Consider the following 26,834-nt stretch of genomic DNA (forward strand, 5'->3'; position numbering starts at 1 on the left):
TAAGTATTGGCCAGTAGTGGTAGGTTTCTGTATAGAAAGTAGGATTATTGTGTCAGCATTAATTGTTGTATATAATAAATGACCGTTGATTTCAATCTTACGAAGCGGTGTGCTGACTTATTAATCATAACTCGAGCTTGAACCACGTGGCGGTATCAGAAAGATACCTGGCGACTCGTGAGCAAAGGTGACATAATCATAGGTAATAAAACTAAGGCTAAAAAGAGCAACAAGGGTAATTAGGGATGGGCCCTAAATGCTGGCCTAGGTGGGAGACGCCCACATCCCATAAATAATGAAAAACCCAATCGCTCCATCCCGGTCCCGGGTCACTGTTCATGGGAAGTTTGCACATTCTCCCCGGGTCTGTGTGGGTCTCACCCCCACAACCCAAAGATGCGCAACCGATAGGTGGATTGGTCTCACTAAATTGCCCCTTAATTGGAAAAACAAAATAATTGGGTACTCTAAATTTCGTTTTTAAAAGTATAAGCCTGACAGCCTGAAGAAACAAACGTTGAATGAACAAGTTACTCCCATCAGTCCCAAATGTTTTGTGCCTTAGCTTGAAGCGATGTTTCAGCATTCTAGCTTCCTACACACTGCCTGACTATTTACTCAGCACATCACTAACCACTCATCCCAGGAAACTATCTAGTGCAACGTTGGTGTCTCACCATCAAAGACCAATACATGTTTCCTTCTACACACCAATTATCTGTGGAGGGTAATTTTCCTTTCCATGCCTGAGGCTAGATGAAGCCCAATGCGGTTAGAGCTGCGAAAAGCATCTGGTACAGCCCCAGCAAGACTGCTTCCAGTTACTTACCGTGGCAACTGCGCTTTGACTTGTTTCTGACACAAATTATGGTACCGCTCGACCTTAAGGAAGCCCTGGTTCAGCATCCGCTGACAAACTGCATCCATTCGCTTACAAACCTGGGGAAAAGACACAGCTAAAGGACACACCACTCTGCAAAGTTTTCCAACTCCAGCATAGTTCCACTTAGTTATATATTCCAGTCTCTCTCTCTCTCTCTCTCTGGGGGGATATTTATTCCAGTCTCTCTCTCTGGGGGGATATTTATTCCAGTCTCTCTCTCTGGGGGGATATTTATTCCAGTCTCTCTCTCTCTCTCTGGGGGGATATTTATTCCAGTCTCTCTCTCTCTCTGGGGGATATTTATTCCAGTCTCTCTCTCTCTCTGGGGGGATATTTAGTCCAGCCTCTCTCTCTCTCTCTGGGGGATATTTATTCCAGTCTCTCTCTCTGGGGGGGTATTTATTCCAGTCCATCTCTCTCTCTCTGGGGGATATTTATTCCAGTCTCCCTCTCTCTCTCTCTCTCTCTCTCTCTGGGGGATATTTATTCCAGTCTCTCTCTCTCTCTGGGGGATATTTATTCCAGTCTCTCTCTCTGGGGGGATATTTATTCCAGTCTATCTCTCTCTCTCGGGGGGATATTTATTCCAGTCTCTCTCTCTCTCTCTCTGGGGGATATTTATTCCAGTCGCTCACTCTCTGGGGGATATTTATTCCAGTCTCTCTCTCTCTCTCTCTGGGGGGATATTTATTCCAGTCTCTCTCTCTCTCTCTCTCTCTCTGGGGGATATTTATTCCAGTCTCTCTCTCTCTGGGGGGATATTTATTCCAGTCGCTCACTCTCTGGGGGATATTTATTCCAGTCTCTCTCTCTCTCTCTGGGGGGATATTTAGTCCAGTCTCTCTCTCTCTTGGCGGTATTTATTCCAGTCTCTCACTCTCTGGGAGGATATTTATTCCAGTCTCTCTCTCTGTCGGGGGGGATATTTATTCCAGTCTCTCTCTCTCTCTCTCTCTGGGGGGATATTTATTCCAGTCTCTCTCTCTCTGGGGGATATATATTCCAGTCTCTCTCTCTCTCTGGGGGATATTTATTCCAGTCTCTCTCTCTGCTCTCTGGGGGATATTTATTCCAGTCTCTCTCTCTCTCGGGGGGATATTTATTCCAATCTCTCTCTCTAAGGGGGGTATTTATTCCAGTCTCCCTCTCTCTGGGGGGTAATTATTCCAGTCTCTCACTCTCGGGGGGATATTTATTCCAGTCTCTCACTCTCTGGGGGGATATTTATTCCAGTCTCTCTCTCTCTCTGGGGGATATTTATTCCAGTCTCTCTCTCTCTGGGGGTTATTTATTCCAGTCTCTCTCTCTCTGGGGGATATTTATTCCAGTCTCTCTCTATAGAACATAGAACAATACAGCGCAGTACAGGCCCTTCGGCCCACGATGTTGCACCGAAACAAAAGCCATCTAACCTACACTATGCCATTATCATCCATATGTTTATCCAATAAACTTTTAAATGCCCTCAATGTTGGCGAGTTCACTACTGTAGCAGGTAGGGCATTCCACGGCCTCACCAATCTTTGCGTAAAGAACCTACCTCTGACCTCTGTCCTATATCTATTACCCCTCAGTTTAAAGTTATGTCCCCTCGTGCCAGCCATATCCATCCGCGGGAGAAGGCTCTCACTGTCCACCCTATCCAACCCCCTGATCATTTTGTATGCCTCTATTAAGTCTCCTCTTAACCTTCTTCTCTCCAACGAAAACAACCTCAAGTCCGTCAGCCTTTCCTCATAAGATTTTCCCTCCATACCAGGCAACATCCTGGTAAATCTCCTCTGCACCCGCTCCAAAGCCTCCACGTCCTTCCTATAATGCGGTGACCAGAACTGTACGCAATACTCCAAATGCGGCCGGACCAGAGTTCTGTACAGCTGCAACATGACCTCCCGACTCCGGAACTCAATCCCTCTACCAATAAAGGCCAACACTCCATAGGCCTTCTTCACAACCCTATCAACCTGGGTGGCAACTTTCAGGGATCTATGTACATGGACACCTAGATCCCTCTGCTCATCCACACTTTCAAGAACTTTACCATTAGCCAAATATTCCGCATTCCTGTTATTCCTTCCAAAGTGAATCACCTCACACTTCTCTACATTAAACTCCATTTGCCACCTCTCAGCCCAGCTCTGCAGCTTATCTATATCCCTCTGTAACCTGCTACATCCTTCCACACTATCGACAACACCACCGACTTTAGTATCGTCTGCAAATTTACTCACCCACCCTTCTGCGCCTTCCTCTAGGTCATTGATAAAAATGACAAACAGCAACGGCCCCAGAACAGATCCTTGTGGTACTCCACTTGTGACTGTACTCCATTCTGAACATTTCCCATCAACCACCACCCTCTGTCTTCTTTCAGCTAGCCAATTTCTGATCCACATCTCTAAATCACCCTCAATCCCCAGCCTCCGTATTTTTTGCAATAGCCTACCGTGGGGAACCTTATCAAACGCTTTGCTGAAATCCATATACACCACATCAACTGCTCTACCCTCGTCTACCTGTTCAGTCACCTTCTCAAAGAACTCAATAAGGTTTGTGAGGCATGACCTACCCTTCACAAAGCCATGCTGACTATCCCTGATCATATTATTCCTATCTAGATGATTATAAATCTTGTCCCTTATAATCCCCTCCAAGACTTTACCCACTACAGACGTGAGGCTCACCGGTCTATAGTTGCCGGGGTTGTCTCTGCTCCCCTTTTTGAACAAAGGGACCACATTTGCTGTCCTCCAGTCCTCTGGCACTATTCCTGTAGCCAATGATGACATAAAAATCAAAGCCAAAGGTCCAGCAATCTCTTCCCTGGCCTCCCATAGAATCCTAGGATAAATCCCATCAGGTCCCGGGGACTTATCTATTTTCAGCCTGTCCAGAATTGCCAACACCTCTTCCCTACGTACCTCAATGCCATCTATTCTATTAGCCTGGGGCTCAGCATTCTCCTCCACAACATTATCTTTTTCCTGAGTGAATACTGACGAAAAATATTCATTTAGTATCTCGCCTATCTCTTCAGACTCCACACACAATTTCCCATCCCTGTCCTTGACTGGTCCTACTCTTTCCCTAGTCATTCGCTTATTCCTGACATACCTATAGAAAGCTTTTGGGTTTTCCTTGATCCTTCCTGCCAAATACTTCTCATGTCCCCTCCTTGCTCGTCTTAGCTCTCTCTTTAGATCCTTCCTCGCTACCTTGTAACTATCCATCGCCCCAACCGAAACTTCACACTTCATCTTCACATAGGCCTCCTTCTTCCTCTTAACAAGAGATTCCACTTCCTTGGTAAACCACGGTTCCCTCGCTCGACGCCTTCCTCCCTGTCTGACCGGTACATACTTATCAAGAACACGCAGTAGCTGATCCTTGAACAAGCCCCACTTATCCAGTGTGCCCAACACTTGCAGCCTACTTCTCCACCTTATCCCCCCCAAGTCACGTCTAATGGCATCATAATTGCCCTTCCCCCAGCTATAACTCTTGCCCTGCGGTGTATACTTATCCCTTTCCATCATTAACGTAAACGTCACCGAATTGTGGTCACTGTCCCCAAAGTGCTCTCCTACCTCCAAATCCAACACCTGGCCTGGTTCATTACCCAAAACCAAATCCAACGTGGCCTCGCCTCTTGTTGGCCTGTCAACATATTGTTTCAGGAAACCCTCCTGCACACACTGTACAAAAAACGACCCATCTATTGTACTCGAACTATATCTTTTCCAGTCTATATTTGGAAAGTTAGAGTCTCCCATAATAACTACCCTGTTACTTTCGCTCATATCCAGAATCATCTTCGCCATCCTTTCCTCTACACTCTCCAGTCACTCTCTCTGGGGGATATTAATTCCAGTCTCTCTGTCTCTGGGGGATATTTATTCCAGTCTTTCGCTCTCTCTCTGGGGGATATTTATTCCAGTCTCTCTCTCTGGGGGGTATTTATTCCAGTCTCTCTCTGGGGGGATATTTATTCCAGTCTCTCTCTCTCTGGGGGGATATGTATTCCAGTCTCTCTCTCTCTCTCTCTGGGGGATATTTATTCCAGTCTCTCTCTCTGGGGGGATATTTATTCCAGTCTCTCTCTCTCTCTCAGGGGGGTATTTATTCCAGTCTCTCACTCTGGGGGATATTTATTCCAGTCTCTCGCTCTCTGGGGGATATTTATTCCAGTCGCTCTCACTCTCTGGGGGGATATTTATTCCATTCTCTCTCTCTCTGGGGGGATATTTATTCCAGTCTCTCTCTCTCTCTGGGGGATATTTATTCCAGTCTCTCTCTCTCTGGGGGATATTTATTCCAGTCACTCTCTCTGGGGGATATTTATTCCAGTCTCTCTGTCTCTGGGGGATATTTATTCCAGTCTCTCTGTCTCTGGGGGATATTTATTCCAGTCTTTCGCTCTCTCTCTGGGGGATATTTATTCCAGTCTCTCTCTCTGGGGGGATATTTATTCCAGTCTCTCTCTCTCTCAGGGGGGTATTTATTCCAGTCTCTCACTGTGGGGGATATTTATTCCAGTCTCTCGCTCTCTGGGGGATATTTATTCCAGTCTCTCTCTCTCTGGGGGATATTTATTCCAGTCGCTCTCACTCTCTGGGGGGATATTTATTCCATTCTCTCTCTCTCTGGGGGATATTTATTCCAGTCTCTCTCTCTCTGGGGGATATTTATTCCAGTCTCTCTCTCTCTGGGGGATATTTATTCCAGTCTCTCGCTCTCTCTCTGGGGGATATTTATTCCAGTCTCTCTCTCTCTCTCTGGGGGATATTTATTCCAGTCTCTCTGTCTGGGGGATATTTATTGCATTCTCTCTCTCTCGCTGGGGGATATTTGTTCCAGTGCCCCTCTCTCTCTCTGGGGGATATTTATTCCAGTCTCTCTCTCTCTCTCTCTGGGGGATATTTATTCCAGTCTCTCTCTCTCTCTCTGGGGGATATTTATTCCAGTCTCTCTCTCTGGGGGATATTTATTCCAGTCTCTCTCTGGGGGATATTTATTCCAGTCTCTCTCTCTTTCTCTCTGGCGGATGTTTATTCCAGTCACTCTCTCTCTCTGGGAGATATTTATTCCAGTCTCTCTCTCTCTCTCTTGGGGGATATTTATTCCAGTCCCTCTCTCTCTGGGGGATATTTATTCCAGTCTCTCTCTCTCTGGGGGGATATTTATTCCAGTCTCTCTCTGGGGGATATTTATTCCAGTCTATCTCTCTCTCTCTGGGGGATATTTATTCCTGTCTCTCTCTCTCTCTCTGGGGGATATTTATTCCAGTCTCTCTCTCTCTGGGGGATATTTATTCCCGTCTCTCCCTCGCTCTCTCTGGGGGATATTTATTCCAGTCGCTCTCTCTCTGGGGGGATATTTATTCCAGTCTCTCTCTCTGGGGGGATATTTATTCCAGTCCCTCTCTCTCTGGGGGGATATTTATTCCAGTCCCTCTCTCTCTGGGGGGATATTTATTCCAGTCCCTCTCTCTCTGGGGGGATATTTATTCCAGCCTCTCTCTCTCTGGGGGATATTTATTCCAGTCTCTCTCGCTCTCTCTCTGGGGGGATATTTATTCCACCCTCTCTCTCTCTGGGGGATATTTATTCCAGTCTCTCTGTCTCTGGGGGATATTTATTCCTGTCTCCCTCTCTCTGGAGGGATATTTATTCCAGCCTCTCTCTCCCTGGGGGATATTTATTCCAGTCTTTCTCTCTTTGGGGGGATATTTATTCCAGTCTCTCTCTCTCTGGGGGGATATTTATTCCAGTCCCTCTCTCTCTGGGGGGATATTTAGTCCAGCCTCTCTCTCTCTCTCTTTCTCTCTCTCTGGGGGATATTTATTCCAGTCTCTCTCTCTGGGGGGATATTTATTCCAGTCTCTCTCTCTGGGTATATTTCTTGCAGTCCGCCTCTCTCTCTCTGGGGGATATTTATTCCAGTCTCTCTCTCTCTCTCTGGGGGATATTTATTCCAGTCTCTCTCTCTCTGGGGGATATTTATTCCCGTCTCTCCCCCGCTCTCTCTGGGGGATATTTATTCCAGTCTCTCTCTCTCTGGGGAGATATTTATTCCAGTCTCTCTCTCTGGGGGGATATTTATTCCAGTCCCTCTCTCTCTGGGGCGATATTTATTCCAGTCCCTCTCTCTCTGGGGGGGATATTTATTCCAGCCTCTCTCTCTCTGGGGGATATTTATTCCAGTCTCTCTCGCTCTCTCTCTGGGGGGATATTTATTCCACCCTCTCTCTCTCTGGGGGATATTTATTCCAATCTCTCTCTCTCTGGGGGATATTTATTCCTGTCTCCCTCTCTCTGGAGGGATATTTATTCCAGCCTCTCTCTCTCTCTGGGGGATATTTATTCCAGTCTTTCTCTCTTTGGGGGGATATTTATTCCAGTCTCTCTCTCTCTGGGGGGATATTTATTCCAGTCCCTCTCTCTCTGGGGGGATATTTAGTCCAGCCTCTCTCTCTCTCTCTCTCTCTCTGGGGGATATTTATTCCAGTCTCTCTCTCTGGGGGGATATTTATTCCAGTCTCTCTCTCTGGGTATATTTCTTCCAGTCCCCCTCTCTCTCTCTGGGGGGATATTTATTCCAGTCTCTCTCTCTGGGGGATATTTATTCCAGTCTCTCTCTCTCTCTCTGGGGGATATTTATTCCAGTCTCTCTCTCTCTGGGGGATATTTATTCCAGTCTCTCTCTCTGGGGGATATTTACTCCAGTCTCTCTCTCTCTCTCTCTGGGGGATATTTATTCCAGTCCCTCTCTCTCTGGGGGGATATTTATTCCAGTCTCTCTCTCTCTCTCTCTCTCTCTGGGGGGATATTTATTCCAGTCCCTCTCTCTCTCTCTGGGGGATATTTATTCCAGTCTTTCTCTCTGGGGGATATTTATTCCAGTCTTTCTCTCTGGGGGACATTTATTCCAGTCTCTCTCTCTGGGGGATATTTATTCCACTCTCTCTCTCTCTCAGGGGGGTATTTATTCCAGTCTCTCTCTCTCTCTGGGGGATATTTATTCCAGTCTCTCGCTCTCTCTCAGGGGGATATTTATTCCAGTCTCTCTCCCTCTCTGGGGGATATTTGTTCCAGTCTCTCTCCGTCTCTGGGGGATATTTATTCCAGTCTCTCTCTCTCTGGGGGGATATTTATTCCAGCCTCTCTCTCTCTGGGGGATATTTATTCCAGTCTCTCTCGCTCTCTCTCTGGGGGGATATTTATTCCACCCTCTCTCTCTCTGGGGGATATTTATTCCAGTCTATCTCTCTCTCTCTGGGGGATATTTATTCCTGTCTCTCTCTCTCTCTCTGGGGGATATTTATTCCAGTCTCTCTCTCTCTGGGGGATATTTATTCCCGTCTCTCCCTCGCTCTCTCTGGGGGATATTTATTCCAGTCGCTCTCTCTCTGGGGGGATATTTATTCCAGTCTCTCTCTCTGGGGGGATATTTATTCCAGTCCCTCTCTCTCTGGGGGGATATTTATTCCAGTCCCTCTCTCTCTGGGGGGATATTTATTCCAGTCCCTCTCTCTCTGGGGGGATATTTATTCCAGCCTCTCTCTCTCTGGGGGATATTTATTCCAGTCTCTCTCGCTCTCTCTCTGGGGGGATATTTATTCCACCCTCTCTCTCTCTGGGGGATATTTATTCCAGTCTCTCTGTCTCTGGGGGATATTTATTCCTGTCTCCCTCTCTCTGGAGGGATATTTATTCCAGCCTCTCTCTCTCTGGGGGATATTTATTCCAGTCTTTCTCTCTTTGGGGGGATATTTATTCCAGTCTCTCTCTCTCTGGGGGGATATTTATTCCAGTCCCTCTCTCTCTGGGGGGATATTTAGTCCAGCCTCTCTCTCTCTCTCTTTCTCTCTCTCTGGGGGATATTTATTCCAGTCTCTCTCTCTGGGGGGATATTTATTCCAGTCTCTCTCTCTGGGTATATTTCTTGCAGTCCGCCTCTCTCTCTCTGGGGGATATTTATTCCAGTCTCTCTCTCTCTCTCTGGGGGATATTTATTCCAGTCTCTCTCTCTCTGGGGGATATTTATTCCCGTCTCTCCCCCGCTCTCTCTGGGGGATATTTATTCCAGTCTCTCTCTCTCTGGGGAGATATTTATTCCAGTCCCTCTCTCTCTCTGGGGGATATTTATTCCAGTCTCTCTCTCTCTGGGGGATATTTATTCCCGTCTCTCCCCCGCTCTCTCTGGGGGGATATTTATTCCAGTCCCTCTCTCTCTGGGGCGATATTTATTCCAGTCCCTCTCTCTCTGGGGGGGATATTTATTCCAGCCTCTCTCTCTCTGGGGGATATTTATTCCAGTCTCTCTCGCTCTCTCTCTGGGGGGATATTTATTCCACCCTCTCTCTCTCTGGGGGATATTTATTCCAATCTCTCTCTCTCTGGGGGATATTTATTCCTGTCTCCCTCTCTCTGGAGGGATATTTATTCCAGCCTCTCTCTCTCTCTGGGGGATATTTATTCCAGTCTTTCTCTCTTTGCGGGGATATTTATTCCAGTCTCTCTCTCTCTGGGGGGATATTTATTCCAGTCCCTCTCTCTCTGGGGGGATATTTAGTCCAGCCTCTCTCTCTCTCTCTCTCTCTCTGGGGGATATTTATTCCAGTCTCTCTCTCTGGGGGGATATTTATTCCAGTCTCTCTCTCTGGGTATATTTCTTCCAGTCCCCCTCTCTCTCTCTGGGGGGATATTTATTCCAGTCTCTCTCTCTGGGGGATATTTATTCCAGTCTCTCTCTCTGGGGGATATTTATTCCAGTCTCTCTCTCTCTCTCTGGGGGATATTTATTCCAGTCTCTCTCTCTCTGGGGGATATTTATTCCAGTCTCTCTCTCTGGGGGATATTTACTCCAGTCTCTCTCTCTCTCTCTCTCTGGGGGATATTTATTCCAGTCCCTCTCTCTCTGGGGGGATATTTATTCCAGTCTCTCTCTCTCTCTCTCTCTCTCTGGGGGGATATTTATTCCAGTCCCTCTCTCTCTCTCTGGGGGATATTTATTCCAGTCTTTCTCTCTGGGGGATATTTATTCCAGTCTTTCTCTCTGGGGGACATTTATTCCAGTCTCTCTCTCTGGGGGATATTTATTCCACTCTCTCTCTCTCTCAGGGGGGTATTTATTCCAGTCTCTCTCTCTCTCTGGGGGATATTTATTCCAGTCACTCTCTCTGGGGGATATTTATTCCAGTCTCTCGCTCTCTCTCAGGGGGATATTTATTCCAGTCTCTCTCCCTCTCTGGGGGATATTTGTTCCAGTCTCTCTCCGTCTCTGGGGGATATTTATTCCAGTCTCTCTCTCTCTCTGGGGGATATTTATTCCAGTCTCTCTGTCTCTGGGGGATATTTATTCCAGTCTTTCGCTCTCTCTCTGGGGGATATTTATTCCAGTCTCTCTCTCTGGGGGGATATTTATTCCTGTCTCTCTCTCTCTCTCTGGGGAATATTTATTCCAGTCTCTCTCTCTCTGGGGGATATTTATTCCAGTCTCTCTCTCTCTGGGGGGATATTTATTCCAGTCTCTCTCTCTGGGGGGATATTTATTCCAGTCCCTCTCTCTGGGGGGATATTTATTCCAGCATCTCTCTCTCTGGGGGATATTTATTCCAGTCTCTCTCGCCCTCTCTCTGGGGGGATATTTATTCCACCCTCTCTCTCTCTGGGGGATATTTATTCCAGTCTCTCTCTCTCTGGGGGATATTTATTCCTGTCTCCCTCTCTCTGGGGGGATATTTATTCCAGTCTCTCACTCTCTGGGGGGATATTTATTCCAGTCTCTCTCTCTCTGGGGGGGATATTTATTCCAGTCTCTCACTCTCTGGGGGTATTTATTCCAGTCTCTCTCTGGGGGGATATTTATTCCAGTCTCTCACTCTGGGGGATATTTATTCCAGTCTCTCTCTCTCTGGGGGGATATTTATTCCAGTCTCTCTCTCTCTCTGGGGGGATATTTATTCCAGTCTCTCTCTCTCTGGGGCATATTTACTCCAGTCTCTCTCTCTCTCTCTCTGGGGGATATTTATTCCAGTCCCTCTCTCTCTGGGGGGATATTTATTCCAGTCTCTCTCTCTCTCTCTCTCTGGGGGGATATTTATTCCAGTCCCTCTCTCTCTCTCTGGGGGATATTTATTCCAGTCTTTCTCTCTGGGGGATATTTATTCCAGTCTTTCTCTCTGGGGGACATTTATTCCAGTCTCTCTCTCTGGGGGATATTTATTCCACTCTCTCTCTCTCTCAGGGGGGTATTTATTCCAGTCTCTCTCTCTCTCTGGGGGATATTTATTCCAGTCACTCTCTCTGGGGGATATTTATTCCAGTCTCTCGCTCTCTCTCTCAGGGGGATGTTTATTCCAGTCTCTCTCCCTCTCTGGGGGATATTTATTCCAGTCTCTCTCTCTCTTTGGGGGATATTTATTGCAGTCTCTCTGTCTCTGGGGGATATTTATTCCAGTCTCTCTCTCTCTGGGGTGTATTTATTCCAGTCTCTCTCTCTCTCTCTCTCTGGGGGATATTTATTCCAGTCTCTCTCTCTCTCTCTCTCTCTCTGGGGGATATTTATTCCAGTCTCTCTCTCTCTCAGGGGGGTATTTATTCCAGTCTCTCTCTCTCTCTGGGGGATATTTATTCCAGTCACTGTCTCTGGGGGATATTTATTCCAGTCTCTCTCTCTCTCTCTCTGGGGGATGTTTATTCCAGTCTCTCTCCCTCTCTGGGGGATATTTATTCCAGTCTCTCTCTCTTTGGGGGATATTTATTCCAGTCTCTTTGTCTCTGGGGGATATTTATTCCAGTCTCTCTCTCTCTGGGGTGTATTTATTCCAGTCTCTCTCTCTCTCTCTCTCTGGGGGATATTTATTCCAGTCTCTCTCTCTGGGGGATATTTATTCCAGTCTCTCTCTCTCTCTCTCTGGGGGATATTTATTCCAGTCTCTCTCTCTGGGGGATATTTATTCCAGTCCCTCTCTCTGGGGGATATTTATTCCAGTCTCTCTCTCTCGCTGGGGGATATTTATTCCAGTGCCCCTCTCTCTCTGGGGGATATTTATTCCAGTCTCTCTCTCTGGGTGGATATGTATTCCAGTCTCTCTCTGGGGGATATTTATTCCAGTCTCTCTCTCTTTCTCTCTGGCGATAATTATTCCAGTCACTCTCTCTCTCTGGGCGATATTTATTCCAGTCTCTCTCTCTCTCTCTCTCTCTCTCTGAGGGGATATTTATTCCAGTCCCTCTCTCTCTGGAGGGATATTTAGTCCAGCCTCTCTCTCTCTCTCTCTCTCTGGGGGATATTTATTCCAGTCTCTCTCTCTGGGGGGATATTTATTCCAGTCCCTCTCTCTCTGGGGGGATATTTATTCCGGTCTCTCTCTCTCTCTCTGGGGGATATTTATTCCAGTCTCTCTCTCTCTCTGGGGGATATTTATTCCAGTCTCTCTCTCTCTGGGGGATATTTATTGCCGTCTCTCCCTCGCTCTCTCTGGGGGATATTTATTCCAGTCTCTCTCTCTCTGGGGGGATATTTATTCCAGTCTCTCTCTCTGGGGGGATATTTATTCCAGTCTCTCTCTCTGGGTATATTTCTTCCAGTCCCCCTCTCTCTCTCTGGGGGGATATTTATTCCAGTCTCTCTCTCTGGGGGATATTTATTCCAGTCTCTCTCTCTCTCTCTCTGGGGGATATTTATTCCAGTCTCTCTCTCTCTGGGGGATATTTATTCCAGTCTCTCTCTCCCTCTCTCTGGGGGATATTTATTCCAGTCTCTCTGTCTGGGGGATATTTATTGCATTCTCTCTCTCTCGCTGGGAGATATTTGTTCCAGTGCCCCTCTCTCTCTCTGGGGGATATTTATTCCAGTCTCTCTCTCTCTCTCTCTGGGGGATATTTATTCCAGTCTCTCTCTCTCTCTCTGGGGGATATTTATTCCAGTCTCTCTCTCTGGGGGATATTTATTCCAGTCTCTCTCTCTCGCTGGGGGATATTTATTCCAGTGCCCCTCTCTCTCTGGGGGATATGTATTCCAGTCTCTCTCTGGGGGATATTTATTCCAGTCTCTCTCTCTTTCTCTCTGGCGGATGTTTATTCCAGTCACTCTCTCTCTCTGGGAGATATTTATTCCAGTCTCTCTCTCTCTCTCTTGGGGGATATTTATTCCAGTCCCTCTCTCTCTGGGGGATATTTATTCCAGTCTCTCTCTCTCTGGGGGGATATTTATTCCAGTCTCTCTCTGGGGGATATTTATTCCAGTCTATCTCTCTCTCTCTGGGGGATATTTATTCCTGTCTCTCTCTCTCTCTCTGGGGGATATTTATTCCAGTCTCTCTCTCTCTGGGGGATATTTATTCCCGTCTCTCCCTCGCTCTCTCTGGGGGATATTTATTCCAGTCGCTCTCTCTCTGGGGGGATATTTATTCCAGTCTCTCTCTCTGGGGGGATATTTATTCCAGTCCCTCTCTCTCTGGGGGGATATTTATTCCAGTCCCTCTCTCTCTGGGGGGATATTTATTCCAGTCCCTCTCTCTCTGGGGGGATATTTATTCCAGCCTCTCTCTCTCTGGGGGATATTTATTCCCGTCTCTCCCCCGCTCTCTCTGGGGGATATTTATTCCAGTCTCTCTCTCTCTCTCTCTCTCTCTCTGGGGGATATTTATTCCAGTCTCTCTCTCTCTGGGGGATATTTATTCCCGTCTCTCCCCCGCTCTCTCTGGGGGATATTTATTCCAGTCTCTCTCTCTCTGGGGGATATTTATTCCCGTCTCTCCCCCGCTCTCTCTGGGGGATATTTATTCCAGTCTCTCTCTCTCTGGGGAGATATTTATTCCAGTCTCTCTCTCTGGGGGGATATTTATTCCAGTCCCTCTCTCTCTGGGGCGATATTTATTCCAGTCCCTCTCTCTCTGGGGGGGATATTTATTCCAGCCTCTCTCTCTCTGGGGGATATTTATTCCAGTCTCTCTCGCTCTCTCTCTGGGGGGATATTTATTCCACCCTCTCTCTCTCTGGGGGATATTTATTCCAATCTCTCTCTCTCTGGGGGATATTTATTCCTGTCTCCCTCTCTCTGGAGGGATATTTATTCCAGCCTCTCTCTCTCTCTTGGGGATATTTATTCCAGTCTTTCTCTCTTTGGGGGGATATTTATTCCAGTCTCTCTCTCTCTGGGGGGATATTTATTCCAGTCCCTCTCTCTCTGGGGGGATATTTAGTCCAGCCTCTCTCTCTCTCTCTGGGGGATGTTTATTCCAGTCTCTCTCTCTGGGGGGATATTTATTCCAGTCTCTCTCTCTGGGTATATTTCTTCCAGTCCCCCTCTCTCTCTCTGGGGGGATATTTATTCCAGTCTCTCTCTCTGGGGGATATTTATTCCAGTCTCTCTCTCTCTCTCTGGGGGATATTTATTCCAGTCTCTCTCTCTCTGGGGGATATTTATTCCAGTCTCTCTCTCTGGGGGATATTTACTCCAGTCTCTCTCTCTCTCTCTCTGGGGGATATTTATTCCAGTCCCTCTCTCTCTGGGGGGATATTTATTCCAGTCTCTCTCTCTCTCTCTGGGGGGATATTTATTCCAGTCCCTCTCTCTCTCTCTGGGGGATATTTATTCCAGTCTTTCTCTCTGGGGGATATTTATTCCAGTCTTTCTCTCTGGGGGACATTTATTCCAGTCTCTCTCTCTGGGGGATATTTATTCCACTCTCTCTCTCTCTCAGGGGGGTATTTATTCCAGTCTCTCTCTCTCTCTGGGGGATATTTATTCCAGTCACTCTCTCTGGGGGATATTTATTCCAGTCTCTCTCTCTCTCTCCCTCTCTGGGGGATATTTATTCCACCTTCTCTCTCTCTGGGGGATATTTATTCCAGTCTCTCTCTGGGGGGATATTTATTCCAGTCTCTCACTCTAGGGGATATTTATTCCAGTCTCTCTCTCTCTCTGGGGGATATTTATTCCAGTCTCTCTCTCTCTCTCTGGGGGATATTTATTCCAGTCTCTCTCTCTCTCTGGGGGATATTTATTCCAGTCACTCTCCCTTTCTGGGGGATATTTATTCATGTCTCTCTCTCTCTCTCTGGGGGATATTTATTCCAGTCTCTCTCTCTCCCTCTGGGGGATATTTATTTCAGTCTCTCTCTCTGGGGGATATTTATTTCAGTCTCTCTCTCTGGGGGATATTTATTCCAGTCTCCCTCTCTCTCTCTCTGGGGGATATTTATTCCAGTCTCTCTCCCTCTCTGGGGGATATTTGTTCCAGTCTCTCTCCGTCTCTGGGGGATATTTATTCCAGTCTCTCTCTCTCTCTGGGGGATATTTATTCCAGTCTCTCTGTCTCTGGGGGATATTTATTCCAGTCTTTCGCTCTCTCTCTGGGGGATATTTATTCCAGTCTCTCTCTCTGGGGGGATATTTATTCCTGTCTCTCTCTCTCTCTCTGGGGAATATTTATTCCAGTCTCTCTCTCTCTGGGGGATATTTATTCCAGTCTCTCTCTCTCTGGGGGGATATTTATTCCAGTCTCTCTCTCTGGGGGGATATTTATTCCAGTCCCTCTCTCTGGGGGGATATTTATTCCAGCATCTCTCTCTCTGGGGGATATTTCTTCCAGTCTCTCTCGCCCTCTCTCTGGGGGGATATTTATTCCACCCTCTCTCTCTCTGGGGGATATTTATTCCAGTCTCTCTCTCTCTGGGGGATATTTATTCCTGTCTCCCTCTCTCTGGGGGGATATTTATTCCAGTCTCTCACTCTCTGGGGGGATATTTATTCCAGTCTCTCTCTCTCTGGGGGGGATATTTATTCCAGTCTCTCTCTGGGGGGATATTTATTCCAGTCTCTCACTCTGGGGGATATTTATTCCAGTCTCTCTCTCTCTGGGGGGATATTTATTCCAGTCTCTCTCTCTCTCTGGGGGGATATTTATTCCAGTCTCTCTCTCTCTGGGGGATATTTACTCCAGTCTCTCTCTCTCTCTCTCTGGGGGATATTTATTCCAGTCCCTCTCTCTCTGGGGGGATATTTATTCCAGTCTCTCTCTCTCTCTCTCTCTGGGGGGATATTTATTCCAGTCCCTCTCTCTCTCTCTGGGGGATATTTATTCCAGTCTTTCTCTCTGGGGGATATTTATTCCAGTCTTTCTCTCTGGGGGACATTTATTCCAGTCTCTCTCTCTGGGGGATATTTATTCCACTCTCTCTCTCTCTCAGGGGGTATTTATTCCAGTCTCTCTCTCTCTCTGGGGGATATTTATTCCAGTCACTCTCTCTGGGGGATATTTATTCCAGTCTCTCGCTCTCTCTCTCAGGGGGATGTTTATTCCAGTCTCTCTCCCTCTCTGGGGGATATTTATTCCAGTCTCTCTCTCTCTTTGGGGGATATTTATTGCAGTCTCTCTGTCTCTGGGGGATATTTATTCCAGTCTCTCTCTCTCTGGGGTGTATTTATTCCAGTCTCTCTCTCTCTCTGGGGGATATTTATTCCAGTCTCTCTCTCTCTCTCTCTCTCTGGGGGATATTTATTCCAGTCTCTCTCTCTCTCAGGGGGGTATTTATTCCAGTCTCTCTCTCTCTCTGGGGGATATTTATTCCAGTCACTCTCTCTGGGGGATATTTATTCCAGTCTCTCTCTCTCTCTCTCTGGGGGATGTTTATTCCAGTCTCTCTCCCTCTCTGGGGGATATTTATTCCAGTCTCTCTCTCTTTGGGGGATATTTATTCCAGTCTCTCTCTCTCTCTCTCTCTGGGGGATATTTATTCCAGTCTCTCTCTCTGGGGGATATTTATTCCAGTCTCTCTCTCTCTCTCTCTGGGGGATATTTATTCCAGTCTCTCTCTCTGGGGGATATTTATTCCAGTCTCTCTCTCTCGCTGGGGGATATTTATTCCAGTGCCCCTCTCTCTCTGGGGGATATTTATTCCAGTCTCTCTCTCTGGGTGGATATGTATTCCAGTCTCTCTCTGGGGGATATTTATTCCAGTCTCTCTCTCTTTCTCTCTGGCGATAATTATTCCAGTCACTCTCTCTCTCTGGGCGATATTTATTCCAGTCTCTCTCTCTCTCTCTCTCTCTGGGGGATATTTATTCCAGTCTCTCTCTCTGGGGGGATATTTAGTCCAGCCTCTCTCTCTCTCTCTCTCTCTGGGGGATATTTATTCCAGTCTCTCTCTCTGGGGGGATATTTATTCCAGTCCCTCTCTCTCTGGGGGGATATTTATTCCGGTCTCTCTCTCTCTCTCTGGGGGATATTTATTCCAGTCTCTCTCTCTCTCTGGGGGATATTTATTCCAGTCTCTCTCTCTCTGGGGGATATTTATTCCCGTCTCTCCCTCGCTCTCTCTGGGGGATATTTATTCCAGTCTCTCTCTCTCTGGGGGGATATTTATTCCAGTCTCTCTCTCTGGGGGGATATTTATTCCAGTCTCTCTCTCTGGGTATATTTCTTCCAGTCCCCCTCTCTCTCTCTGGGGGGATATTTATTCCAGTCTCTCTCTCTGGGGGATATTTATTCCAGTCTCTCTCTCTCTCTCTCTGGGGGATATTTATTCCAGTCTCTCTCTCTCTGGGGGATATTTATTCCAGTCTCTCTCTCTCTCTCTCTGGGGGATATTTATTCCAGTCTCTCTGTCTGGGGGATATTTATTGCATTCTCTCTCTCTCGCTGGGGGATATTTGTTCCAGTGCCCCTCTCTCTCTCTGGGGGATATTTATTCCAGTCTCTCTCTCTCTCTCTCTGGGGGATATTTATTCCAGTCTCTCTCTCTCTCTCTGGGGGATATTTATTCCAGTCTCTCTCTCTGGGGGATATTTATTCCAGTCTCTCTCTCTGGGGGATATTTATTCCAGTCTCTCTCTCTCGCTGGGGGATATTTATTCCAGTGCCCCTCTCTCTCTGGGGGATATGTATTCCAGTCTCTCTCTGGGGGATATTTATTCCAGTCTCTCTCTCTTTCTCTCTGGCGGATGTTTATTCCAGTCACTCTCTCTCTCTGGGAGATATTTATTCCAGTCTCTCTCTCTCTCTCTTGGGGGATATTTATTCCAGTCCCTCTCTCTCTGGGGGATATTTATTCCAGTCTCTCTCTCTCTGGGGGGATATTTATTCCAGTCTCTCTCTGGGGGATATTTATTCCAGTCTATCTCTCTCTCTCTGGGGGATATTTATTCCTGTCTCTCTCTCTCTCTCTGGGGGATATTTATTCCAGTCTCTCTCTCTCTGGGGGATATTTATTCCCGTCTCTCCCTCGCTCTCTCTGGGGGATATTTATTCCAGTCGCTCTCTCTCTGGGGGGATATTTATTCCAGTCTCTCTCTCTGGGGGGATATTTATTCCAGTCCCTCTCTCTCTGGGGGGATATTTATTCCAGTCCCTCTCTCTCTGGGGGGATATTTATTCCAGTCCCTCTCTCTCTGGGGGGATATTTATTCCACCCTCTCTCTCTCTGGGGGATATTTATTCCAGTCTCTCTCGCTCTCTCTCTGGGGGGATATTTATTCCACCCTCTCTCTCTCTGGGGGATATTTATTCCAGTCTCTCTGTCTCTGGGGGATATTTATTCCTGTCTCCCTCTCTCTGGAGGGATATTTATTCCAGCCTCTCTCTCTCTGGGGGATATTTATTCCAGTCTTTCTCTCTTTGGGGGGATATTTATTCCAGTCTCTCTCTCTCTGGGGGGATATTTATTCCAGTCCCTCTCTCTCTGGGGGGATATTTAGTCCAGCCTCTCTCTCTCTCTCTTTCTCTCTCTCTGGGAGATATTTATTCCAGTCTCTCTCTCTGGGGGGATATTTATTCCAGTCTCTCTCTCTGGGTATATTTCTTGCAGTCCGCCTCTCTCTCTCTGGGGGATATTTATTCCAGTCTCTCTCTCTCTCTCTGGGGGATATTTATTCCAGTCTCCCTCTCTCTGGGGGATATTTATTCCCGTCTCTCCCCCGCTCTCTCTGGGGGATATTTATTCCAGTCTCTCTCTCTCTGGGGGGATATTTATTCCAGTCTCTCTCTCTGGGGGGATATTTATTCCAGTCCCTCTCTCTCTGGGGCGATATTTATTCCAGTCCCTCTCTCTCTGGGGGGGATATTTATTCCAGCCTCTCTCTCTCTGGGGGATATTTATTCCAGTCTCTCTCGCTCTCTCTCTGGGGGGATATTTATTCCACCCTCTCTCTCTCTGGGGGATATTTATTCCAATCTCACTCTCTCTGGGGGATATTTATTCCTGTCTCCCTCTCTCTGGAGGGATATTTATTCCAGCCTCTCTCTCTCTCTGGGGGATATTTATTCCAGTCTTTCTCTCTTTGGGGGGATATTTATTCCAGTCTCTCTCTCTCTGGGGGGATATTTATTCCAGTCCCTCTCTCTCTGGGGGGATATTTAGTCCAGCCTCTCTCTCTCTCTCTCTCTCTCTCTCTGGGGGATATTTATTCCAGTCTCTCTCTCTGGGGGGATATTTATTCCAGTCTCTCTCTCTGGGTATATTTCTTCTAGTCCCCCTCTCTCTCTCTGGGGGGATATTTATTCCAGTCTCTCTCTCTGGGGGATATTTATTCCAGTCTCTCTCTCTCTCTCTGGGGGATATTTATTCCAGTCTCTCTCTCTCTGGGGGATATTTATTCCAGTCTCTCTCTCTGGGGGATATTTACTCCAGTCTCTCTCTCTCTCTCTCTGGGGGATATTTATTCCAGTCCCTCTCTCTCTGGGGGGATATTTATTCCAGTCTCTCTCTCTCTCTGGGGGATATTTATTCCAGTCACTCTCTCTGGGGGATATTTATTCCAGTCTCTCGCTCTCTCTCTCAGGGGGATGTTTATTCCAGTCTCTCTCCCTCTCTGGGGGATATTTATTCCACCTTCTCTCTCTCTGGGGGATATTTATTCCAGTCTCTCTCTGGGGGGATATTTATTCCAGTCTCTCACTCTAGGGGATATTTATTCCAGTCTCTCTCTCTCTCTGGGGGATATTTATTCCAGTCTCTCTCTCTCTCTCTCTCTGGGGGATATTTATTCCAGTCTTTCTCTCTCTCTCTCTCTGGGGGATATTTATTCCAGTCACTCTCCCTTTCTGGGGGATATTTATTCATGTCTCTCTCTCTCTCTGGGGGATATTTATTCCAGTCTCTCTCTCTCCCTCTGGGGGATATTTATTTCAGTCTCTCTCTCTGGGGGATATTTATTTCAGTCTCTCTCTCTGGGGGATATTTATTTCAGTCTCCCTCTCTCTCTCTCTGGGGGATATTTATTCCAGTCTCTCTCCCTCTCTGGGGGATATTTGTTCCAGTCTCTCTCCGTCTCTGGGGGATATTTATTCCAGTCTCTCTCTCTCTCTGGGGGATACTTATTCCAGTCTCTCTGTCTCTGGGGGATATTTATTCCAGTCTTTCGCTCTCTCTCTGGGGGATATTTATTCCAGTCTCTCTCTCTGGGGGGATATTTATTCCTGTCTCTCTCTCTGGGGAATATTTATTCCAGTCTCTCTCTCTCTGGGGGATATTTATTCCAGTCTCTCTCTCTCTGGGGGGATATTTATTCCAGTCTCTCTCTCTGGGGGGATATTTATTCCAGTCTCTCACTCTCTGGGGGGATATTTATTCCAGTCTCTCTCTCTCTGGGGGGGATATTTATTCCAGTCTCTCACTCTCTGGGGGTATTTATTCCAGTCTCTCTCTGGGGGGATATTTATTCCAGTCTCTCACTCTCTCTGGGGGGATATTTATTCCAGTCTCTCTCTCTCTGGGGGATATTTACTCCAGTCTCTCTCTCTCTCTCTCTGGGGGATATTTATTCCAGTCCCTCTCTCTCTGGGGGGATATTTATTCCAGTCTCTCTCTCTCTCTCTCTCTCTCTGGGGGGATATTTATTCCAGTCCCTCTCTCTCTCTCTGGGGGATATTTATTCCAGTCTTTCTCTCTGGGGGATATTTATTCCAGTCTATCTCTCTGGGGGACATTTATTCCAGTCTCTCTCTCTGGGGGATATTTATTCCACTCTCTCTCTCTCTCTCAGGGGGGTATTTATTCCAGTCTCTCTCTCTCTCTGGGGGATATTTATTCCAGTCACTCTCTCTGGGGGATATTTATTCCAGTCTCTCGCTCTCTCTCTCAGGGGGATGTTTATTCCAGTCTCTCTCCCTCTCTGGGGGATATTTATTCCAGTCTCTCTCTCTCTTTGGGGGATATTTATTGCAGTCTCTCTGTCTCTGGGGGATATTTATTCCAGTCTCTCTCTCTCTGGGGTGTATTTATTCCAGTCTCTCTCTCTCTCTCTCTCTGGGGGATATTTATTCCAGTCTCTCTCTCTCTCTGGGGGATATTTATTCCAGTCTCTCTCTCTCTCTGGGGGGATATTTAGTCCAGCCTCTCTCTCTCTCTCTGGGGGATATTTATTCCAGTCTCTCTCTCTGGGGGGGTATTTATTCCAGTCCATCTCTCTCTCTCTGGGGGATATTTATTCCAGTCTCCCTCTCTCTCTCTCTCTCTCTCTCTCTGGGGGATATTTATTCCAGTCTCTCTCTCTCTCTGGGGGATATTTATTCCAGTCTCTCTCTCTGGGGGGATATTTATTCCAGCCTCTCTCTCTCTCTCTGGGGGATATTTATTCCAGTCTCTCTCTCTGGGGGGGGTATTTATTCCAGTCCATCTCTCTCTCTCTGGGGGATATTTATTCCAGTCTCCCTCTCTCTCTCTCTCTCTCTCTGGGGGATATTTATTCCAGTCTCTCTCTCTCTCTGGGGGATATTTATTCCAGTCTCTCTCTCTGGGGGGATATTTATTCCAGTCTATCTCTCTCTCTCGGGGGGATATTTATTCCAGTCTCTCTCTCTCTCTCTCTGGGGGATATTTATTCCAGTCGCTCACTCTCTGGGGGATATTTATTCCAGTCTCTCTCTCTCTCTCTGGGGGGATATTTAGTCCAGTCTCTCTCTCTCTTGGCGGTATTTATTCCAGTCTCTCACTCTCTGGGAGGATATTTATTCCAGTCTCTCTCTCTGTCGGGGGGGATATTTATTCCAGTCTCTCTCTCTCTCTCTCTCTGGGGGGATATTTATTCCAGTCTCTCTCTCTCTGGGGGATATATATTCCAGTCTCTCTCTCTCTCTGGGGGATATTTATTCCAGTCTCTCTCTCTGCTCTCTGGGGGATATTTATTCCAGTCTCTCTCTCTCTCCGGGGGATATTTATTCCAATCTCTCTCTCGAAGGGGGGTATTTATTCCAGTCTCCCTCTCTCTGGGGGGTAATTATTCCAGTCTCTCACTCTCGGGGGGATATTTATTCCAGTCTCTCACTCTCTGGGGGGATATTTATTCCAGTCTCTCTCTCTCTCTCTCTCTCTCTGGGGGATATTTATTCCAGTCTCTCTCTCTCTGGGGGGATATTTATTCCAGTCGCTCACTCTCTGGGGGATATTTATTCCAGTCTCTCTCTCTCTCTCTGGGGGGATATTTAGTCCAGTCTCTCTCTCTCTTGGCGGTATTTATTCCAGTCTCTCACTCTCTGGGAGGATATTTATTCCAGTCTCTCTCTCTGTCGGGGGGGATATTTATTCCAGTCTCTCTCTCTCTCTCTCTCTGGGGGGATATTTATTCCAGTCTCTCTCTCTCTGGGGGATATATATTCCAGTCTCTCTCTCTCTCTGGGGGATATTTATTCCAGTCTCTCTCTCTGCTCTCTGGGGGATATTTATTCCAGTCTCTCTCTCTCTCCGGGGGATATTTATTCCAATCTCTCTCTCTAAGGGGGGTATTTATTCCAGTCTCCCTCTCTCTGGGGGGTAATTATTCCAGTCTCTCACTCTCGGGGGGATATTTATTCCAGTCTCTCACTCTCTGGGGGGATATTTATTCCAGTCTCTCTCTCTCTCTCAGGGGGATATTTATTCCAGTCTCTCTCTCTCTCTGGGGGATATTTATTCCAGTCTCTCTCTCTCTGGGGGTTATTTATTCCAGTCTCTCTCTCTCTGGGGGATATTTATTCCAGTCTCTCTCTATAGAACATAGAACAATACAGCGCAGTACAGGCCCTTCGGCCCACGATGTTGCACCGAAACAAAAGCCATCTAACCTACACTATGCCATTATCATCCATATGTTTATCCAATAAACTTTTAAATGCCCTCAATGTTGGCGAGTTCACTACTGTAGCAGGTAGGGCATTCCACGGCCTCACCAATCTTTGCGTAAAGAACCTACCTCTGACCTCTGTCCTATATCTATTACCCCTCAGTTTAAAGTTATGTCCCCTCGTGCCAGCCATATCCATCCGCGGGAGAAGGCTCTCACTGTCCACCCTATCCAACCCCCTGATCATTTTGTATGCCTCTATTAAGTCTCCTCTTAACCTTCTTCTCTCCAACGAAAACAACCTCAAGTCCGTCAGCCTTTCCTCATAAGATTTTCCCTCCATACCAGGCAACATCCTGGTAAATCTCCTCTGCACCCGCTCCAAAGCCTCCACGTCCTTCCTATAATGCGGTGACCAGAACTGTACGCAATACTCCAAATGCGGCCGGACCAGAGTTCTGTACAGCTGCAACATGACCTCCCGACTCCGGAACTCAATCCCTCTACCAATAAAGGCCAACACTCCATAGGCCTTCTTCACAACCCTATCAACCTGGGTGGCAACTTTCAGGGATCTATGTACATGGACACCTAGATCCCTCTGCTCATCCACACTTTCAAGAACTTTACCATTAGCCAAATATTCCGCATTCCTGTTATTCCTTCCAAAGTGAATCACCTCACACTTCTCTACATTAAACTCCATTTGCCACCTCTCAGCCCAGCTCTGCAGCTTATCTATATCCCTCTGTAACCTGCTACATCCTTCCACACTATCGACAACACCACCGACTTTAGTATCGTCTGCAAATTTACTCACCCACCCTTCTGCGCCTTCCTCTAGGTCATTGATAAAAATGACAAACAGCAACGGCCCCAGAACAGATCCTTGTGGTACTCCACTTGTGACTGTACTCCATTCTGAACATTTCCCATCAACCACCACCCTCTGTCTTCTTTCAGCTAGCCAATTTCTGATCCACATCTCTAAATCACCCTCAATCCCCAGCCTCCGTATTTTTTGCAATAGCCTACCGTGGGGAACCTTATCAAACGCTTTGCTGAAATCCATATACACCACATCAACTGCTCTACCCTCGTCTACCTGTTCAGTCACCTTCTCAAAGAACTCAATAAGGTTTGTGAGGCATGACCTACCCTTCACAAAGCCATGCTGACTATCCCTGATCATATTATTCCTATCTAGATGATTATAAATCTTGTCCCTTATAATCCCCTCCAAGACTTTACCCACTACAGACGTGAGGCTCACCGGTCTATAGTTGCCGGGGTTGTCTCTGCTCCCCTTTTTGAACAAAGGGACCACATTTGCTGTCCTCCAGTCCTCTGGCACTATTCCTGTAGCCAATGATGACATAAAAATCAAAGCCAAAGGTCCAGCAATCTCTTCCCTGGCCTCCCATAGAATCCTAGGATAAATCCCATCAGGTCCCGGGGACTTATCTATTTTCAGCCTGTCCAGAATTGCCAACACCTCTTCCCTACGTACCTCAATGCCATCTATTCTATTAGCCTGGGGCTCAGCATTCTCCTCCACAACATTATCTTTTTCCTGAGTGAATACTGACGAAAAATATTCATTTAGTATCTCGCCTATCTCTTCAGACTCCACACACAATTTCCCATCCCTGTCCTTGACTGGTCCTACTCTTTCCCTAGTCATTCGCTTATTCCTGACATACCTATAGAAAGCTTTTGGGTTTTCCTTGATCCTTCCTGCCAAATACTTCTCATGTCCCCTCCTTGCTCGTCTTAGCTCTCTCTTTAGATCCTTCCTCGCTACCTTGTAACTATCCATCGCCCCAACCGAAACTTCACACTTCATCTTCACATAGGCCTCCTTCTTCCTCTTAACAAGAGATTCCACTTCCTTGGTAAACCACGGTTCCCTCGCTCGACGCCTTCCTCCCTGTCTGACCGGTACATACTTATCAAGAACACGCAGTAGCTGATCCTTGAACAAGCCCCACTTATCCAGTGTGCCCAACACTTGCAGCCTACTTCTCCACCTTATCCCCCCCAAGTCACGTCTAATGGCATCATAATTGCCCTTCCCCCAGCTATAACTCTTGCCCTGCGGTGTATACTTATCCCTTTCCATCATTAACGTAAACGTCACCGAATTGTGGTCACTGTCCCCAAAGTGCTCTCCTACCTCCAAATCCAACACCTGGCCTGGTTCATTACCCAAAACCAAATCCAACGTGGCCTCGCCTCTTGTTGGCCTGTCAACATATTGTTTCAGGAAACCCTCCTGCACACACTGTACAAAAAACGACCCATCTATTGTACTCGAACTATATCTTTTCCAGTCAATATTTGGAAAGTTAAAGTCTCCCATAATAACTACCCTGTTACTTTCGCTCATATCCAGAATCATCTACGCCATCCTTTCCTCTACACTCTCCAGTCACTCTCTCTGGGGGGATATTTATTCCAGTCTCTCTCTCTCTCTGGGGGATATTTATTCCAGTCTCTCTCTCTCTCTGGGGGGATATTTAGTCCAGCCTCTCTCTCTCTCTCTGGGGGATATTTATTCCAGTCTCTCTCTCTGGGGGGATATTTATTCCAGTCCATCTCTCTCTCTCTGGGGGATATTTATTCCAGTCTCCCTCTCTCTCTCTCTCTGGGGGATATTTATTCCAGTCTCTCTCTCTCTCTGGGGGATATTTATTCCAGTCTCTCTCTCTGGGGGGATATTTATTCCAGTCTATCTCTCTCTCTCGGGGGGATATTTATTCCAGTCTCTCTCTCTCTCTCTCTGGGGGATATTTATTCCAGTCGCTCACTCTCTGGGGGATATTTATTCCAGTCTCTCTCTCTCTCTCTCTGGGGGGATATTTATTCCAGTCTCTCTCTCTCTGGGGGATATTTATTCCAGTCTCTCTCTCTCTGGGGGGATATTTATTCCAGTCGCTCACTCTCTGGGGGATATTTATTCCAGTCTCTCTCTCTCTCTCTCTGGGGGGATATTTATTCCAGTCGCTCACTCTCTGGGGGATATTTATTCCAGTCTCTCTCTCTCTGGGGGGATATTTAGTCCAGTCTCTCTCTCTCTGGGCGGTATTTATTCCAGTCTCTCACTCTCTGGGAGGATATTTATTCCAGTCTCTCTCTCTGTCGGGGGGGATATTTATTCCAGTCTCTCTCTCTCTCTCTGGGGGGATATTTATTCCAGTCTCTCTCTCTCTGGGGGATATATATTCCAGTCTCTCTCTCTCTCTCTGGGGGATATTTATTCCAGTCTCTCTCTCTGCTCTCTGGGGGATATTTATTCCAGTCTCTCTCTCCGGGGGATATTTATTCCAATCTCTCTCTCTAAGGGGGGTATTTATTCCAGTCTCCCTCTCTCTGGGGGGTAATTATTCCAGTCTCTCACTCTCGGGGGGATATTTATTCCAGTCTCTCACTCTCTGGGGGGATATTTATTCCAGTCTCTCTCTCTCTCAGGGGGATATTTATTCCAGTCTCTCTCTCTCTCTCAGGGGGATATTTATTCCAGTCTCTCTCTCTCTCTGGGGGATATTTATTCCAGTCTCTCTCTCTCTGGGGGTTATTTATTCCAGTCTCTCTCTCTCTGGGGGATATTTATTCCAGTCTCACTGTCTCTGGGGGATATTTATTCCAGTCTCTCTCTCTCTGGGGGTTATTTATTCAAGTCTCTCTCTATAGAACATAGAACAATACAGCGCAGTACAGGCCCTTCGGCCCACGATGTTGCACCGAAACAAAAGCCATCTAACCTACACTATGCCATTATCATCCATATGTTTATCCAATAAACTTTTAAATGCCCTCAATGTTGGCGAGTTCACTACTGTAGCAGGTAGGGCATTCCACGGCCTCACCAATCTTTGCGTAAAGAACCTACCTCTGACCTCTG

At 46.8% G+C, this 26,834-nt stretch overlaps 1 protein-coding gene across 1 annotated transcript in view; it reads right to left on the bottom strand.

Annotated features, from left to right (window-relative positions):
• Nucleotides 1-26,834, bottom strand: part of fbxo28 (F-box protein 28) — a 179,578-nt gene that overhangs the window by 51,329 nt on the left and 101,415 nt on the right. The window contains exon 2 of the mRNA XM_072500310.1: nt 830-939. Within this exon, the coding sequence (XP_072356411.1) occupies nt 830-939 (110 nt within the window). The remainder of the gene's footprint in view (nt 1-829; nt 940-26,834) is intronic.

The sequence above is a fragment of the Scyliorhinus torazame genome, chromosome 4 (assembly GCF_047496885.1).
Source record: "Scyliorhinus torazame isolate Kashiwa2021f chromosome 4, sScyTor2.1, whole genome shotgun sequence".
Classification (NCBI taxonomy): Eukaryota; Metazoa; Chordata; class Chondrichthyes; order Carcharhiniformes; family Scyliorhinidae; genus Scyliorhinus; species Scyliorhinus torazame.